General features: G+C 44.3%; 1 protein-coding gene and 1 long non-coding RNA gene across 5 annotated transcripts in view; one reads left to right on the top strand and one right to left on the bottom strand.

The window, feature by feature from the left end:
• Positions 1-19,337, top strand: part of KCNAB1 (potassium voltage-gated channel subfamily A regulatory beta subunit 1) — a 253,743-nt gene that overhangs the window by 156,429 nt on the left and 77,977 nt on the right. For all 3 annotated transcript variants that reach the window (XM_036122386.2, XM_036122383.2, XM_078070015.1), the window contains exons 3-5: positions 10,671-10,708; positions 15,100-15,179; positions 17,437-17,481. In XM_036122386.2, coding sequence (XP_035978279.1) covers positions 10,671-10,708; positions 15,100-15,179; positions 17,437-17,481 — 163 coding nt within the window. The remainder of the gene's footprint in view (positions 1-10,670; positions 10,709-15,099; positions 15,180-17,436; positions 17,482-19,337) is intronic.
• On the bottom strand, positions 10,075-18,356 carry LOC118554655 (uncharacterized). 2 transcript variants are annotated; one of them, XR_004926574.2, is made up of 3 exons: positions 18,094-18,356; positions 13,274-14,964; positions 10,075-10,403 (listed from the first exon to the last, which is right to left on the bottom strand). It is a non-coding gene; the product is annotated as an uncharacterized LOC118554655 (long non-coding RNA). The 2 variants fall into 2 exon arrangements; XR_004926575.2 differs by lacking the exon at positions 10,075-10,403 and adding an exon at positions 10,636-10,786.

Genomic DNA, 19,337 nt, shown 5'->3' with positions numbered 1-19,337 from the left:
AACAAAATATAAACACTGCCTTTTTTTCATGTTCAGGAAGTAGGAAGAGCTATAATTTATTGAAACCCTTGTTTATGAGTGGATTTCCCAGTGAAATAATAATGATTTTTTAAAAAATGCTTCTGGTTATAAAAATTGTAATATTTATTTCAATAGTGTGGACACAAAATTAAAATACACTGAGAAAAAAATTCATCTAAGAATCTTTTTGGCTTTAACTTTTCATAATAGGCTCGAGGTGCTAAATCAATCAATTTGAGAATCCTATCTACATAAGGAAATTTAAGGAGCTTAAGCTATGGATTTATTTTTTTAATTTTATTTTAATTCAATTAATTAACATATGGTGTATTATTAGTTTCTGAGGTAGAGGTCAGTGATTCATCAGTCTTATATAATATCCAGTGCTCATTACATCACATGCCCTCCTTAATGTCTATCACCCAGTTACCCCATTCCCCCACCCCCCACCCCTCCAGCAACCCTCATTTTATTTCCTATGGTTAAGAGTCTCTTATGGTTTGTCTTCCTCTCTGATTTCATCTTGTTTTATTTTTCCTTCCCTTCCTCTATGCTCCTGTTTTGTTTCTTAAATTCCACATATGAGTGAGATCATATGATACTTGTCTTTCTCTGATTTATTTTGCTTAGCATAATACCCTCTAGTTCCATCCATGTCATTGTAAATGGCAAGATTTCATTTTTTGATGGCTGCGTAATATTCCTGTGTGTGTGTGTGTGTGTGTGTGTGTATGTATCACATCTTCTTTATCCATTCATCTGTTGAAGGACATCTGGGCTCTTTCCATAGTTTGGCTATTGTGGACATTGCTGCTATAAACATCGGGGTGCAGGTGCCCCTTTGGATCACTATACTTGTATCTTTGGGGTAAATACCTAGTAGTGCAATTGCTAGGTTGTAGGGTAGCTCTATTTTTAACTTTTTGAGGAACCTCCATACTGTTTTCTTACTATGTATCACTAAATCTAACATCTAAATGTGGGGAGTGGGTCATTGTTTCCTAGTGCAAGATGGAGAGCTGTGAAATTTCATTCCTATGTTATGTTCACAACAGTCCCTGTTGAGTAGTGTCAACCCCCACAGTTCGGCTTTTTAACACCAAGCTGCCTCTTCTAAAAGTCATGCCCCAACCCTGCCTCCAATACTTCCACCACTATGTCCTAGTCTTTAAACTTTTACTGATTAGCTTCATGGGGAAACAAAACAAAATGGTTCCAGGCAGATTTGCCCTGGAACAAATCTTAAAATAAAATGGATCTGGCAGTATCCCTTGACACTGAAGTACATGAAACTTTAAATCAAAGAAAGAAGGAAAATATCAAATATTTATATATTCTCCATCAGGATCACGAAGAACCTAATGTCAATCCCAGCCATTTAACCCTCAAAACTTCAAGGCTACACACAGGCATTAGAAGAAGGTCCAGGGTTCAACTCTGCACAGGTTTTCCTGGGAGGTCCAGCCAGCTCCACCCCAGCCTGGCCTAATCTAAGACCGGCTCCCCTTTGCCCCTGCCTTGCCCACTGGTACACTGTGCCCCAGAATTCCTTCAAAGACAGGCACACCTCATTATTGCCCGGCCCTTAGCCTTGGCTCCAGGGTTCATAAGGGTTTAAGAGCTTAAAGGCCAGGATGGTTCTGTGCATGACATCTTATGGGAAGACAAGTTAAAACCTGTCCCCAGGTTGAGTTGAGAGAATGTGGGAGCGTGGAGGTGGCTCAGAAGATTGGGGGCCAGTGTGTGCCATTCTTCACAGAGGAGGCAATTTGGGGGCAGAAACTGATGTAAAGCTTATCACAAGGAACGTTCAGGGGAGGAGGCATTTGGCAGAGGGAAGCACACAGGAAGTTTTGTGAAAGCAGGGTATTATTACAAGCATTAAAAACAAACACTATGCATATCACTTGTCTGGAGCAGAGTGGTGGGGCCTGGGGGGAGGCCTCATTACCAGAAAGCAGCACGGGGCTGGGAGAGACCATGGCCTTGGAGACCCCACAACTAACCAACTGTGGAAAGATACTTCTCTACCACTCCACTTCCTCATCTACAAAATATGGGAATGCTTCAGATCTTCCAGATTTGCCCGTAAATGGGAATACTACTTGCACTTTACCTGTCTGAAAGCCCACTTTTATTCCACATGGCCTTTATCACTCCCTTACCTACTTTCATTGCTATTTCAAGCTCTTTTATTGAAGTGCAGGTGTGAAAGTACCCCCTTCACCTCCCCCTTCCCCAGAGCTGGGGTGACATTACTGGTTCTTGCAAGAAGAGGTAATCAAAGTAAAAAAGAAAAGGCTAAGTTGTTATCATATTTGTTAACTCAGGCCAGATGCTCATTAGCAATACACTAGAAGCCAAAAATGAAAAACCAGGCTGCAGCTTGGATCCAAAAATAAGGGCCAGGCTCTGTGGAAAACATCAACAGATGCAAAACCAGAACAAGGAAGAACGTTTTGTCTGCACCATTGGAAAAAGACAGAACCTTGAGCTATCTCCCAGGCACACAGACATAGATCCGTACTTAGTTGATCAGTGGCGACCACACAGGTATAAAGAAAAGGAAGAGATACTAAAATCTCAGCATGGGAAGAGTCTATGGTCCTCAACCCTGGCTGCAATTGGAATTATCTCAGCATCTTTTAGAAGTTCTGATGCCAAGGTCCTGTCCCCAGAGATTCTGATTTAACTGGTCTGGTGAGGGACTGTTAAAAGCTACCATTTAAAGCTCCCAAGGGTGCGTAAACATGCAGCCAGAGCTGAAGACCACTCATCCGAGGTAGTGAGGGAAATAACCGACATGCTGCACATGTTCTGGGTTAGACACCCCTTCTTGCTAGGGCTGGAATGTCCATGGTTTGAAAACATTTATTTACTGATTCAGCAAATGATTATTAGGGACCTACTATGTGCAGGCTCCACTTCAGGGGCTAGGATTAAAAATTAAATTAGACTTGGCCTTGCCCTCGGGACAGTTGATGGGGAAGTCAAATGAGAAAATAAATTACCTAGCTACAAAGGAATATGGTTAGTACAATAATAGTGGTTTGTTCAAAGAAGGGGGTAACTTCTTCTTCCCTCAAAGTCCAACCACAGAATCATGAAATCATAGTGATGAAGGAAGCTTGAGGTTCCAAATTTTGTGTGTAAGGAAACTAGAAATCAAGAGGTTGGCACGGGACCTAAAACACTAAAATACTCACTCTGACTCACCAGAGGAAGTGTTATAGAACTGTGTCCCACAGCACTGAATTCAGAGGCTGGGTGTTGAAGAATAAGTAGGATTTATTGGGTGCAAGGACATGAGAAAGGGTTCCATTCCCAGAAGGCTCAGCCTGAAGCTCAGACAGGAAAGTGCACACAGGGTAATGCCCTGGACCTGATCTCAGGTGGTGGCCAACAGCTTGGTGCCCCCTCCTCCAAATCAGCACTGGTCCTGGGCTTACATGGTTTCTTGCTTTCCAACGCATTTTGAGGGGATGCTCCCACCTCCAGCTCCACCTCCCTCTAGGAATAATTCTATTCAAATGAGATAGTAAATACATTAGTTTTACCCCTTGAGTTGTCTAAGTTCAATGAGATCTGGGGCTTGAATGTCTAACCTTAAACTTTCAGTGATATAACAGATTAATAACTCTGCACACCTCTAGATTAAATACCCTTTGACCATTTGGTCAGCCTTGACCACCTAGAGTTGACATGTGCTCTACTTGCAAAACAAGAATTGTTAAATCCATAATGAAATGTGTTGAATTTGTTCTCCATTCTCCCCTTCCTCTGACCATGGTGTTGTCCTTAAAGTTTCACCTTCTCTCATATCCCACGTCCTTTTAATCAGCAAATCCTATTGGCTCACCTTCAAAAGCTATCCAAAATTCAGGTACTTCTCACCATCCTCACTACTACTATCTCCAACCAAACCATTGTCCTGTGTCACCTGGATTATCACAGCAGCCTCCTAACTGGGGCTCACGTGTCGGACTCAGCCTCAGAGGTGTGTCCTCCACACCACAGATGTTCCATTTCGAAGAGTGTCAGGCTGTGTCTCTTCTCGATTCAAAACTTGTTGGCCTGTCCAGGGTCCTTCGTATGACTGACATGACCCCATATGATCAGTTCTCTATGGCTCCTCAGACCTCACTTTTTCTTCTCTGACCACACGGTCCTCCTCATTGACCTTGAACATGCAAGCAAGCCCCCCCTCCCCATAGTTCACCCTGAAATTGGAACACCCTTCCTCCAGATGGCTGCATTGTGAGCTCTTCTACTTTCTTTGGGTCTTTTCTCAAAAGCCACTTTCTTTGTGAACTTTCTCCGGCTACCCTATCTAAAATCTCAACACTCACCCCCTGACATTTCATATACCTTATCCCTGCCTTATAAAAATGACTCTCTTTAACACTCGTCAGTAAGCACTATGTATTTTATATTTTATTGACTTATAAAATATTAACATTCATCAATAAGTACTGTATTTTTAATTTTTCTTATTATTTTGTCTTTCCTCATAAATCTGCTCCAGAAATAATTTTTGGGTTTGTTCACTGGTGTATCCTGATAATTTAAGTACAATGCCTGGCACATGGTATACTCAATAAATACTAGTTGAATGAAAGGAAATAGAAAACTCACCTGTGGCATAATAAATATTACAACCGCACTTATACATTCCTTTCTTGATAGTTATTTAAAAAAAATCCACACCATAAGCAGGTCAAACTGCAATACAGAAAAGGATATCACCAAATCTATAACCTTAAAATGACTGAAACCCAAATTGAGGGACATTCTACAACGTACTTGATTGCTACTCTTCAGAAGTGTCAAGGTCAGGAAAGACAAGGGGAAGACTCAGGAATGGTCACAGATCAGAGGAGCCCAAGGAGACATGATGACTAGATGCAACGTTGGATCCTGCATGGGATGCTGGGACAGAAAAAAGCCACTGGAATTCAGAAAGGATCTGCAATGTAGTTAATAGTACTATACCAATGTTAATATCCTGCTTTTTTTTTTTTTAATATCCTGGTTTTGATAACCATGCTATGATGATGTAGATGTTCAAGGGCCAGGGAGGTAGCCTACTTGAACAAACATTATTATATCCAAATATCTAAATATCTCTTCAAAATCAGAGAGGGAGACAAACCATGAGAGACTCTGGACTCCAGGAAACAAACTGAGGGTTACAGAAGGGAGGGGGGTTGGGGGCTGAGGTGACTGGGTGATGGGTATTAAAGGGGGCACGTGATGTGATGAGCACTGGGTGTTATATGCAACTGATGAATCGTTGGACACTGCATCAAAAACTAATGATGTACTGTATGTTGGCTAATTGAATTTAATAATAAATAAATAAATGTCTCTTCATACTCAAACAAGGAGGTTACTTAAGTGATAAACATGTTTCCTGAATGAATAACAAGAAGCAATCACCCTATAAACCACCAATAAGGCAATTAAGTAACTGAGATAGGGTGGGTGTGTGTGTGTGCGCATGTGCACACGCATGCATGTGCAAAGCAGTTTTCTTTTTTTACATTTCAATCACTTTTCTATGCCATGGTAGCTGTATGCACAGGATACAAACAGATTTTCAAAGCATATGTTCCTTGCTGTATAAAGGAATTTTATCAGAAGACACAATAACAATTCAAAGTTCTCTTTCTACTCTGCTTTTAAAAGGCTAGAAATAACAAGTGTCAGTTTAGTAAAATTACCTTCTAAGTAACATCCCACTAATTTGAGATTTCACAGTGAAATAATCATACACCGTTCTAGGTCTCAAGAAGGCATGTTCTCATTAAAGGCAGAAAAATGATTAGGAAACATGTCACAGAGGGGGTTTAAGAATCCTATTAACTAGCAAACCACCTTATATCTTCTGGAGGGGTGCGGTGAAGAGTAAAATCATTCAAGCCAAGTTCTCCTGTCTGGAAAGCTGCTGCCCCATCTTTCACCGTCAGAAGGGTACGTGTCCTATTTGTAAGTGGTAGCTCTTCATTGGGGGTGGCTGGGGAACGATGCCTACACTGTGCCCCCCACCCCCTCACGGGAGGCCTTGCAGCCAACGAGAAGGACCTTCCCTTGTCCTTCTCTGGGAGGGGGTTTGGCTGGGTGGGCCCCTGGGGACAGGGAGGAACACGTCAATCACCTAGGGACTAGAAGAGCTGTTGAGGAGCATTACTCATATTTCTGTAAGTCAAAATAAACATGTTTCTTTGGTGAGAAACTATCCCAGTGTTTTTTAGATTAACAGTCAAAAAGGCAATTCAATACAATTTAACCAAAATGTATCAACCATCCACTAAGGACTTATTTCTATTCTAGGACTGTGGATGTAAAAGGAATAAAATCTTAACCCTCAGACAGCTTACTCCCTGGTAAAAGACGTAAAAGTTTATCAGCAAATAACTATAAGATAAATGAGTAGGAAATGTCAGAAGGACCAGGGAGGTAGCCGACCTGAACAACGTGAGCTGAATGTAAGAATAACAAAGTTCCAGAAATGGCACCAAATTCTTTATTTTTGCTAAGTTTTAGTGTAGGCATGTGACTTAATGTAAATATATATATAATACACATATTCTATTTATATTAAAAATTTTTAACTGAAAAAGAAAAACAATTATTCCTGGGTTGTTGTTGTTTCTTCATAATTCATTACTGCTTTGATTTGAAATCAGAAGCCTGACATCTATTTCTTCTGAACCAAAATGTCACTCAGGCTCTGCATTTTTTCACTGTAATGTACAGAATATAGTGTTAAATACTTAAACTGGGGGTGGGAGGTTAATTTTTTTCAGATTGATTTTGGAATATAGCTTCCCCTAAACAAAGGCTCTCCCAACATGGATCACATCTTTGTAAATGGTTCTTACCAGTAAGGTGATTCCTTCAAGATGTGTGTATAATCCCAGCTTTCAACATTATCGTATTCAGTCTCCAATACCATTTTGTATTACTGTTCAATAACTTTAAATCATAGCCCTTCATTTGTACTATCAAAAATTAACTGGGGTTCCTGGGTGGCTCAGTTAAGTGTCTGACTCTTGATCTCAGCTCAGGTCTTGATCTCAGGGTTCAAGCCCCACACTGGGCTCCACATTGGGTGTGGAGCCTACTTAATTTTTACCTTTTTTTTTTTTTTTTTTTTTTTAACTAAGAAAGGTTAGCTAAATAATGCTAGTTTCTTTTCATAAAGTTTGAAATCCAGTATTCAATGGCCTAGTTTTGGAGAATGAATTTCAGGCTATTGTTTTCATTTCTGGAAACTGATTTCAACATAAGAAACTGGATCACATTATTCCTAAACAAATGAATTTCCCAAAGATTTCCAGATTTGTCAGGACTGAGAGAAGCCAATGAGACATTTGTACAAATACTTGCAAATGCCCTATAGAAAAATATTCAAAAGCTGTAAATGAGTTGTAATATCAGTAAGAAGCTTGCAACTTTGAGCCAATCTTTGCTGTTAAGTGGAGATAAGACCATTTCCTCTGATGACATGAACAGTTAAAAGAAATCTCTTCAGTATCACAGCACAAATAAGCCAGGAAATTTATCAACCAAACACTGACCTGATTTTGCTCCAAGATACGGAAGAATAGCTAATTCGTGGTACTAATTACTTGTCCCATTTCAGCTTTTTAGCCCAAAGCGATTCCTAATGAGTGATGAAATTAAAGGACTTAGGCATAGTGCCCCTACAAAGTAATGCCACTCCAGATCTGTTGCTTGACCAATCCAACATCAACCCTACCCTCTGTGAGAGCCAACCTGTAGTGGCCCTTACAATTTGGAACAGTGCGTTCTCCATCCAATGGTCGGAGAACTTTCGCATCACAAAGTAAGCCATTTTCCTGAGGTTTTGCCTTTCAGGGACTCCTTGTCTAAAAGTTCTTTGACCCCTCCAAAATTCTCTCCACATCACAAATAAATATAGCTAATGGTCTGCTGTGATTTACGTCCATGTTCTCATTTGCTGCAACAGAAAGTGCCACCAATAACTTATCCTGAAAGTTCTCAACCATACTTTTAGCATGCTGAGCTACAATGTTTCTGGTTATCCTAACGTCTGCAAATGCTTGTTTATGCTCTGGACGCATAATTTCTGCTGCATTCAAAAGAAACTCTTGTAAAAAGCATTGTCTGTAAAAAGGTTTTGATGCCCAGGCAATTTTTTTTTTAATAGAGAACTACATTTCACAGGAGATCGCTCATTTTATTCTCATTCAAAAACAAACACTACCATTTTTTCAGTCCATTAAGTTTTTCAATGCCCATCTTTTCTGTACACCAGTCGTGGCTGGTTTTTTATGGTGCCTTAAGTTGTCATTTTTCTGTGCACACATTCTTTGTTTGGACAGTATTCCCACCCAACCCCTCAAACCCCTCAAAAGTGCCCTCCTATTTCTCTCTCTCTCTCTCTCTTTTTTTTTTGATACTCATTTCTCTTTTTTAGGAGATGCACAAGTTCACCTTTTTCTTAACTTTGCAATAAGAAAAACAGCAGTAACTAACAACTGCTATTTGATTCCAGTGTTGAATCCAAAGGAACATGCGCAGGCTTTCGCTAACTAGGGAGGGCATAACCCTTACCCAGAGGGCACTGCCCCTCCGATTCAAGGCATGTCTACCTTGTGGGGGACACCAGCCTTCTCTCGCTAAGAGAAGCTGGAAATCAGACATTTTAAAGAAAAATTTCCTAATTATTTAAATAATGGTACCTTATTCAAAATTTATTAAAATACCAAGAGGGTCAGCATTGTTCTAGCCAGGGGACACAAGTCTGCAAGTGTGGTCTGCCCATCTGTAACTCCCGGGGATGGCGAGTGGAGCAGTAAAATAATCTGTATCGTATTTTGTTATAGTCCCCGAAAAACTAAGAAGAGAAAAGGCACAATTATATCAGCCTGTTTCTAGGGATTATGGAATCCAAATGCCATAACTAATTTGGAAATATTCTAACGAGGCAGTGAGATGCAGTGAAAAGGATATCCTTCTTGAAGCCGGGCCTGTTTGGGGAATCCTGGGTATTTCACTTATTAGGTTGGTTGACGTTAGATTCCTCATCTGGAAGGAGGGATAATACAGTTGGCTTGTAAGTTTGCTAAGATGATTAGAGATAAAAGTATACACGTTTCTCAGCATACTATCAGCATTTGTGAGGTGTTCCATAAATGCTAACTATGACTGTTATGAAACGCAAAACATACAACTCCAAACACATTTCTTTGTATGCACCACAGCATGGATTGCGTCCTGGCTCTCTCTCCTGCACCCCCTCCCCGCCCCCTCCCCGCCTTTCTGCAACACATCTCCTCACTCTTCTCCATGGCCCACCACAGCTTGTCAGCACCCGCTGATGTCTGCCACTCTCTTACCTCGTCCGGGCTCCTATCTGTACCTGGAATGCCTGTCCCTTCCTTCATCATTAGGTTACCTCCTTTGCAACTCAACCAAAGTGTCACCTCTTCCAAGAAGTCTTTCGGGAGGGCCACCTCCCTCCAGCCTAGGTAGAGCTCTCCCTCCCTTACTGCTTTGTGTTTGCCTCAGTCTGGCTTTGTAGTATTGTAAACTGTGAGCCCCTGGGAGGGAGGGACTAGGTCACTGTCCCTAGCACCTGGGTGCAGTGCCTTTGCCAGGCATGTCATTCGGATAAAAACAAACAAACAAAAAAGGATCAAGGAGGCAATGAATGATTGCAGTGACTATAGACTGGCCTGGCAAGAGCCAGTGTCTGCTTCCCTCTTGCTTTACAAATGCAAATCTTTGGCTGCTGGTTGTGAGTCTCTCCCCCTGCCTTCCCAACCCTCACTCCAGCTCTTGCCTCCATCTCTAAACCAATGGAAATTTCCATTCCGGAGTAGCAGGTTGTAACAGAGGAGGTGCCTAAGTGTCACCTCCTGGGGCTTGAAAGTGGGGACTGAGGGGCACCTGGGTGGCTCAGTTGTTAAGCGTCTGCCTTCGGCTCAGGTCATGATCCTAGGGTCCTGGGATCGAGCCCCACATTGGGCTCCCTGCTCGGTGGGAAGCCTGCTTCTCCCTCTCCCACTCCCCCTGCTTGTGTTCCCTCTCTTGCTGTGTCTCTCTCTGTCAAATAAATAAAATCTTTAAAAAAAAAAAAAAAGAAAGTGGGGACTGGAAGGACACCTGAGAGGCTTCCTTTTGAAAGGCCACAGGGAATACAAAGCAGAGTACCTTATTGGAGGTAAAGAAGGGAAGAACCACAACACAGGGTCTTACCTTCATGTTCAGAAATGGCGGCTTCATGTACCTTTTCTCTTGTACCTTCAAAACTAGTGGCTTCACCAAAATGCATGTGTAGCTACAATGCGCTTGGGAGAATGCACTCTTGCACACGATCATTCATGGTCCTACATCAGAAGAAAAAGCATTTTGTAGGACAGGGCTTCCATTAGCATATATGAGCCCTTTGAGTGAGGAGGGATGCAGACCTCTGCGGAGTATTTACTGAGGAGGGGAGGAAGGCTGGACATCATCCAGACACCCCATGTGCCCCTTATATGGACACCTTTGTGAACAACCTAGTGAGGGAGCCCTGTTGTAAGAAAAAGTGTTTCATTAAGCATAATATTAGAAAAATAATTATGAATAATGTGCAAATATTTATTCTTTTCTAGGAACATGGGTGACATTCGGAGGTCAGATTTCAGATGAGGTAAGTCACTCTTGGCTTCCATTTTGGTGATCAAAGAAAATGTAAAGCTGAGCAGTGGGAGTAGTCTTCTTGGGGGTCCTGGAATTTTATAAGGATAAATCATGGAAAATGGTTAAGATTGAATCAAAGATTATTTTCAGTTTTATTCTGTTTCCTGTATTTTTCACATTTTGACGACTAATAGCCCATGAGGTTGTCAATCTATTATATGTGCGGGTGCAATTGTTAGAGAAAAACCAACTTGGCATTAATATTTAGTTGCTTTATGGAAAGATTTCATTGCTGGGATGTGTGTGTGTGTGTGTGTGTGTGTGTGTGTGTGTGTGTTTTGGCTCCACCTAGAGTGACCAACTGGTCCTAGTTTCCAGGGACTTTTCATTTCTAGCATGGGATTCTCAGTCCCAGCTGGTCACCTCGGTTTGGGCAAGTTGATCCAATCTTTCAGAGCCTCAGTTCTTCTGATGTGAAATGGGATGATAAAGTTTACCTTGGAGGTCTGTTGAAAGGGTTAGCCATGTTTAACGTGTGAGATGTTTATGCAACCCTTTCACTGGTAGGTAGCAGACACCCAATAATGGCAGCTATAATAATTTATTTACTGTAAAATTCCTCTAAATCTTTGTTTATTCATTCAAAACAGTGCTTACCAAAGTGATATTCTTATCATTGCCTTTAAGGAATATCTTCATGGCATAAGTGAGTCATGCAGGCATTGAGCATCAATAACCCCCCAAGGACAAAGTCCTCAAGTCCCTCCGATGTCTTTTTGCTTACCTGCAATACCACTGAGGAGTCTGGGATAGTATGTCTGAGTGGATACACTCAGTGGGATCCAGCCCACTCTGCCACTAGATTTACTAACATTTACTAACAGTTGCCACATCAGCAAAATGCAGGTGATAGCCCCTACTCAGCAGGATCACGATTAAGATTAATGAGATGATGCCTATGAAGTGCTCAGCCCCATGCCTGGCCCAGAACAAGCCCTTCATAAAGGTAGTCCTTACTATCATTCCTAAGGAGAAGCTCGGGGGAATAGATGGTCTTTTCCACCGCTCCCAAGGTCACCAGTGTTATTTAATTGATCCTGGAGATAGGAGTCTTATCTGCACATTCTCATCTATCTGAATGCCTCTTCCTGGTATTGGGCATAGGTCACCAGAGAGTTTGTCGCATGGGGGATTCCTTGGAAAGTAGACTGTGCTGGAGATTAGCGTGCAGAACAGTTATTAGAAAATCGGGCCGTGGTGCAGTCTCAACAATGACCACGGCTGACCCCATGGGGAGCTCCAAAGCTGAGATGGCCCTGCAGAGTTGTCCAAGATTGGGGCAAAAGGACTGAGTATTTATATCCTTTGTATGACCAGTCATCGGAGAGAGGCTGCCCTGGGAGGGTGGGTCTCACCTTGGGCAAGGCAACTGTCTTTAGCCAAGTGCAATTTCCCAGCAACTAGGGGACTAGGTCCTACAGTTCTGAAGGAGGATCTGGGGGGTCTTCACAGGGTTCATTACAGGGCCCTCTGATGAGTATCAGGTAGGGTGTGTGGAGGAGGCACAGAGGCAAATCTACAAATATCAAAACCATGGCCACAAACTTAAGTCAGACACAAAGCAGGTGACCGGGAGGGAGATCTAGAATTAATAATCTACTGTATCTAGCAAGTGCATAACCTTCTACTGCCTGTTACGGTAGCTGGAGGAGAAAAAGACGAATACACTTTCGCTTTAGGAGCAGAAGGGCCAGCTGTTAAGGGCACCATCTCCCCTTTCATGTTTGGTCTCCTCTTTACAGTATCTGCTCTCTGCTGCAATGAGCCCAGCTTGCCCAGGTCAGAGTGTGCAAGGCTGGCCTCTGAAATACATCATTTCAAAAGCACGAGTCTAAAAACTGCACAATAAAGCTGTCGTGAATGGCTGCAGAGGCTCTCACCTCAGATGCAGACCAGACAAATAGCTACTGTTGACTTTCCCCCCGGTCCCTGCGGAGAGAATGGCAGCAAGGAGGAGGCAAGGAAGCCACAGGGAGAGCACGGTACCCCAGCAGCTGAATCGCCCGAGCTCAACCATTTCCATGAGGGAAAAATGCAGGCCAGTAGCAACGAATTCACCTTCCCAGTTTTTCTCTGCCTTCCCTCTGCTTTGGACGAGCTCAGCACAAAGCAGGTACAAACTGTGAATCCCAGGATGACCACACCTGTGACGGGCTGAGTGACACAACCACCAGTGCTGCCTCGGGAGGTGGTGATGTCCCCATTCCTGGGACACTCCGACCATATACCAAACAGCCACTTGACAGGGGTAACAGCAAAAGGACCCAAATACCACAGTAGATAACTCTGTGAGGTGCCGCCCACATGTTTTGGCTTCATCATAGAGCCAAGACAGATGTTACTCATGTGAATAATATTTTTAACTACAATAAGTATATATGTATCACTGTCTTCTAGCACTTACTTTTCAGAGTTTTATCTACATTTTCTTACCTGTAAGGTAGCTAGGGTTCCTTGAATTGCACATAACAATAAACTCAAGTCACACTGGCTTAATCAGTACAGGAAAAGTTACCTTGATTTTCCAACTAGATTTTCCAACTAGAAGTGTAGACGTGGACTCCATCAGTGGCCCCACTCCGTTTCCCAGGGATTCCCGTGGCCCTGTGTTCCTTTGTACAGCGACCTCATCCCCAGACAGCAGGCTAGCTGCAGGAATTCTAAGCCTTGCTCAGAACAGCAACTCCAGGGAAAGGGTGTTGCTTCTAGAAATTTTGTAAGAAGAACAAGGAAAGATGTTCCCAGAGGCCTCTGCGAATCTGTCCTCGCATCTCATTGGCCCAAAGGTGTCACATGACCTTCCCCAAACCACTTCCTTTTCCACCTGCCAGGCTGGCGTTTGGAGTGAGGGAAGTCCGCTTCCACGGAAGCCTGTCTGTCTACCTGGCGGACCTGAATGGAATCATCCTCAGTTTGCAGATGAAAAAGCAGAAATGCTGAGAGGTCAAATGACCTCCCCAAGTTCATTTATCCAGTGAGCAGTACACTCAAGGCCAGAAAACGGTCTTCTTAGGTCAGCGACTTCACTATTCCACATTCAGGTGTTTAAATTTTATGGTTGGGAAACATTTCAGCGATCACGTAGTCCGACTCTCCATCCAGGATTCTCCATCTTATCTTAAAATTTCTCTCTAGATAATATTATGCACATTTCCCAATAAGGATCCACTAGTATGTGATGTGACATAACACAAAGAAAATATACGGTGCGAGCACAGTAATTTCTTAAACATAGGGCAGTCGTGATGGGAAAAACTATACTTGTCTTAACTTTTAATTTCTACTTAGGATAAATGTCATAATGGTCGCAAATTAAAAGCAGTAATCGCATTTTTACTGCTATTATTCTAAAGGATTGGCCTGGACTCCCTTTTGTTAGCCTAATAATTTTCTTGATATGCCGATTTTAAAAACAACAGGGAAAGAGTTTACCTTGGAAATGCTGATGAAGCAACCTCAGCCGGCAATCAAAGGCGTAATGGAAAAATCCATTTTAATTATTTGTGAGGTGTGTTATTTTTCAGTTGACCAGTAAATCTATCAGCAAAATGAAAAAATGCCCTCTCCCCTGTTGTTTATCACTGTCCCTCTAAAGTGCTCCCTCAAGCTGTTGTTTCGAGAGACGCTGGTACTCTTGGTAGTCCTGCACACTTGCCCTTCGGGTCCGGCAGCACAAAGGAAGGGGCAAGGAGCGGGGGGATGTATTTGCAGGCTGACGGGTGGGGAGCGGGATCCCCGTGAGCCAGCGCACAAGCTCCGTCCCTCCTCTCTGCTGGCTGGTGGCTCTGTGACAGTGGCTGGGGTTTTGCTGAGCTACGGGTGGTATGAGATTGACAGCAGTCAGCGCTCTGTCTAACCTCTGGTTCATCAGCACAGTCCACTGAGCCTCGAGGAAAAAAGGCACAGGCTTTTAGGTCAGGAGTCACCCAGCTGCCAAAACCTATTGGCTTGGAGAAAGGAGAAGAAGGGAAATGGAGTCACCAGTGGTACAACTGACCCTCTTTGTCAGAGAGATTATGATGCTGCAGAGAATGTTGTCAAACCGAATCTTCCAAGCAGAGTGAGAAACACAAATCGATCCACCTCCCTCACCATGCTCCTGAGGGCTGCCTTGTCCCAGCGCTGAAGGAAATCCCTTAGGGCCCGGTGATACTTTTCCCCTATATATGCTGGTTGAATCTTCTTTTTTTTCATTCTGTAATACAACTGATAAAAACAAGGAGTGGTTATAGTGAGATTTCAGTGTTCTTACAGACTAAAGACCAGCGGAGGATTACAAACTTGCTTCCTGGGTTCGGAAACCATTTGGCTTTTCTGAGTGACCTCCACATCCTCTTGCAGGTTGCTGAACGGCTGATGACAATTGCCTACGAAAGTGGAGTGAATCTCTTTGATACTGCCGAAGTCTATGCTGCTGGAAAGTAAGTCAGTGCCCGTCTGTGTCCCTCAAGTGGCATTTGTGGTACCAAGAGTGCCCGGACCATTGCTGACATGCTGGTGAGAAGGGTCTGCCCTTCCCACACACTCTGGTGGCACTGCTTTTCTCCTTTTCTCTATCCCCATCCCCAGAGTTGGGGGTATTTATTGCCCGCCTCTGGCCCCCTCTGCCCACCCAAACCTTCCTGCCCCTGGTCCCTGTATGAGGAATGGACTGAAAACATCGCCACAGGCTACCTGAGGGGCCGAGGTAGCTGGGACCAGAGTGGTGGCAGGGGAGATCAAGAAGTGTTAGTTGACTACATGAGTGAGGAAGTAAATGAGCAGATTCCACCTTGGTGGTTCCGAAGCTCGCCCTGTTCTTTCATAACCACATCTCATAGTTCCTTACTCCCCCGAGGGAAACTGCAGGGACCAGGGACTGCTTTTCCCATTGGCAGGCCCATCCTTCCATCTAGCATGACAAGGAGAACAGAGATTAAAAGAGGGGTCCTCAGAAATGCCAAGAAATGTAGGCTGTTTTATAGGAGGGCAGAGGACAGAGAGGCCTGTAGGAGGGCCTTGCTGCTTTTCTAGAGAAGTCACACCAGCTCCAACCTTCTCATGGACCCCAGAGCAGGTGTGGGGCTCTGAGACAGGACTCACAGCTTGGTCAGACCGTGTGGGGAACGTGCCCTTGGGGATGCCTCAAGGTCCATGCCTCCCATGCGCCAGCACAACACGCACATTGTGGAACAAAACCAGAGCACCTCGGCCACCTGCTGTCCACACAGACAGACTGACGGAGCCCCCAGAACAGAAAGAAACTAAGTAGCTGGCAGGTGCTTGAGCAGCAATGCAATTTTCTAACAGGACTGTGGCGCCTAATCACCTGCAGACCTAACTCCCCACCGCCCCCTCCCGGGTGAGAATCACAGTCAAACTCCAGTTCGTGGTGGCCTAGTCTCCGTGCATTTTCCTCACGTGGGTCTCCTCCTTCTCAAGGGCACGGCTATGTTTAAGGACCAGCGGGGAGTTTCAGAGCCCATGTGTCTGATGTTTTCTGTTGAGTCCAAGGAGAGGAAATAAAATTGATAAGGCCTCGCTCCTTCCCACATCCCAGCCTTTCTCGGTTCTCTTCTCCTGTTGCATCCTGCTCAGGTGGTCTGTATTCCTACTATGAAGGATAGTCAGTCCTGGCTACTTACTGACAGCGTGCACCTGAGCTAGGTTCCTGCCATGAAACGCAAGGTTGCAAAAGGCGACCTCAGAGCCAGAGGGGGCCGGGCAGGGGAGGCTGGGGTGACATCCCCTGCGGGTCTGTCTGGGGCATGCTCCGTAGCTGCCCTGCAGCATGGTTTCTTGCCAGGCTGGACACTCCAACAAAGACAGAACTTTCAGCCAAGACAGACAATGGTCAGTGACCATTCTGCATTCATAAGACTCTAATGCACAAAGTGCTAATTCCACTGATGTCCCCACTCAGAAAGCCTCAGAGCCCAGTGGCTTCTCACAGCATCGGTCGGCCTGGGAGGGACCTACAAGAAAGTTTTAGTCTCCTTACCTTGGGTCCCAGCTCAGGTAGGTGGAGGGGAGAAGACAGTGGAGAATGTCTTCAGTATACCTCTCCACCACCCACCCTTAGGGGCAGGAAGAACACTTCTCTACATCTCCTTGCAGCTTGCTGCTATGGCAACACTTGTCCCTAGGACCCAGGACCTTGATGTGGGCCACTGCATCTGCAGCCCTAGCCTTTGGGACGGCTAAACCCCCACCTGGTTTGTTTTTTTGGTTTTTTTGTTTGTTTGTTTTTTCATCCTGCAAGATCACCTGGGGGTCAGTATGTTCTGTCTAAGCAGTGCAAGTTCACATTGTCCTCCCTAGTCACAATCAAAGACCATGGTAACTAGGAGGGAAACCTTGACTCCCATTGGATTCTGCCAAGTAGGATATTTATATATGGGATGAGTGGCTCAAAAACATCAAACTGCCAAATGACTCTGTTGTTTCTTAATATCAGGACCATAGGTGGTCTCCTGCCAGCGTGTCAGGATTTGGCAGGTGCTTCTGGAATGCTCCAGGAGCAGGATTCTGCAGGCACAAGCAGAAACAGCGGAAACTGTGCTACTAGCCAAGAGCGGCTTCTATTTTCGGGACATGTAGGCACTGAGAGTTCAAACAAGGAATGGCTCTCGTGGTTTTGGATTGACTCTTGCATTTCTGGGACACTGTATCCTAAGCCATTTTCTGTTTCCCTTCCAGGGCTGAAGTGATTCTGGGGAGCATCATCAAGAAGAAAGGCTGGAGGTAATGCATTCACGAGAATCATGTACTTGCCTTTAAAAAGACTATTATTATTTTGTACCAGAGAAGGGAAAATAAAATTGCATGACATCTGAACAAAAGGCTCTCAAAAAAGAAGTCAATTCTTGGTAAAGAGATGATTTATAGTGGTTTGAAAATAAATACCAACAAGTTCATTACTTGTGCTTCAAAAAGTATTGATGAGTCATTGATCGTAATGAATTACCACGGGGTTTAGCAGAGAAGGAGGGGATGGTCATGAGATAGTCATGCATAAAAGAAAGTGGCATTTTCATGGTTCCTCACTGCCGTTTGTGGTAATTTGGCAAAGGAAGGCAGCTGATAGGAAGCTGAATATCTATACACACGTATTTATGTTCACTGTTCATTTTACTGACAACTCTGGATGCAAAGAAATGATGAAGAAAGAGATCCTTATGATCAATGCCCCAAAGCTCTCTTATCTGAACGCAATTAGCCAGCACCTCTGCCGTGTGCAGGAAGCCCTATTAATCTGGGCATTCAGGAAGTGCTTCATCTGCTGTCCTTGAGGGGGTCACATCCCATTCCATCGCGGGCTGTAGCCAACACCAGTGGTAAAGAGGAATGCCTCACCTGTGGGGGGTGGGGAGGCAATCCCCCTCCACTTCACTGAGCATGTCAACCACGACAGCCCCTTCTTCCCCAGCATGAGCAGAGAATCAGGCCAAGACCACGGGACAAGTTTGGGGTCCTCTTCTGCTCTGGTAGAAGATCAGCTGTTGGCCAGATAAACAAGAGCTCTGTAGTATTAGTGGAAATGGAAACTTTTTAGAAATTTATGGAGAGATGTACAAATAAAGTTTGGTGACCCACTTTCTCCTTCTCCCTGCTCCTCCTCCCCTACTCCAGGGATTATAAGGTTATTCAGAGAAAACTATATTCAACCTTAAATATGGAAAAATATTCACATCCCTGCCCAGTCCTCCACCTTGCGGGAGTTCTGTTCCCACTCAGAACCATCCATCACCGCCCAAATAGGGACTGCACCACTCCTTAGGGCTCCTGGAATCAAGTGCTGCAAACTATGTGGCTTCAGACAATAGAAGTTATTCTCTCACAGTTCTGGAGGCCAGAAGTACAAAATCAAGGTTTGGGCCAAGCCGTGCTCTTTCTGAAACTCTGAGTAGAATCCTTCCTTGCCTCTTCCTAGGTTTTGGCTTTTGCTGGCAATCTTGGGCATTCCTCAGCCAGAGCTGCACTCAGCCTCTGCCTCTGCCATCAGATGGCCTTCTCCCCTCGTGTGTGTCTGTGTGTCTTCTTCAAAGGACACTGGTCAGGGGTGCCTGTGTGGCTCAGTCGGTTAAGCAGCTGCCTTCGGCTCAGGTCATGATCCCGGGGTCCTGGGATGGAGCTCCACATCCAGCTCCCTGCTCAGCAGAGAGCCTGCTTCTCCCTCTCCCTCTGCCTGCCACTCTGCCTACTTGTGCTCTCTCTCTCTGTCAAATAAATAAATAAAATCTTTGGAAAAATAAAAAAGGAGTGTGGTCATATTGGATTAAGGACTCACCCTACTCTAGTATGACCTCATCTTAATTTAATTAATTACATCTGTAATGACCCCATTTCCAAATAAGCTCCCATTCTGAGGTACTGGGGGTTAGGACTTGACCATGTCTTTTTAGGGGACATAGTTGAGCCCATAACAGAGCCCCTGGAGATGAGCCCACTCACAGCCCTGTGAACTGCGCAACGAGGTGCGGGCTGACAGAGGACACCTGAGGAAGGAGGGGAGCACCATCAGTGCTCTTTCCCCTTAGCACCCAGACAACCTCTAACCATCACTCTCCGTGGTTTGCAGAGCCTGTTACACACCTACA

The sequence above is a fragment of the Halichoerus grypus genome, chromosome 1, assembly GCF_964656455.1.
Source record: "Halichoerus grypus chromosome 1, mHalGry1.hap1.1, whole genome shotgun sequence".
In the NCBI taxonomy this organism is placed as follows: Eukaryota; Metazoa; Chordata; class Mammalia; order Carnivora; family Phocidae; genus Halichoerus; species Halichoerus grypus.
Note: the sequence above shows the minus strand (reverse complement) of the source record. Positions and strands in the feature narration are given on the sequence as shown.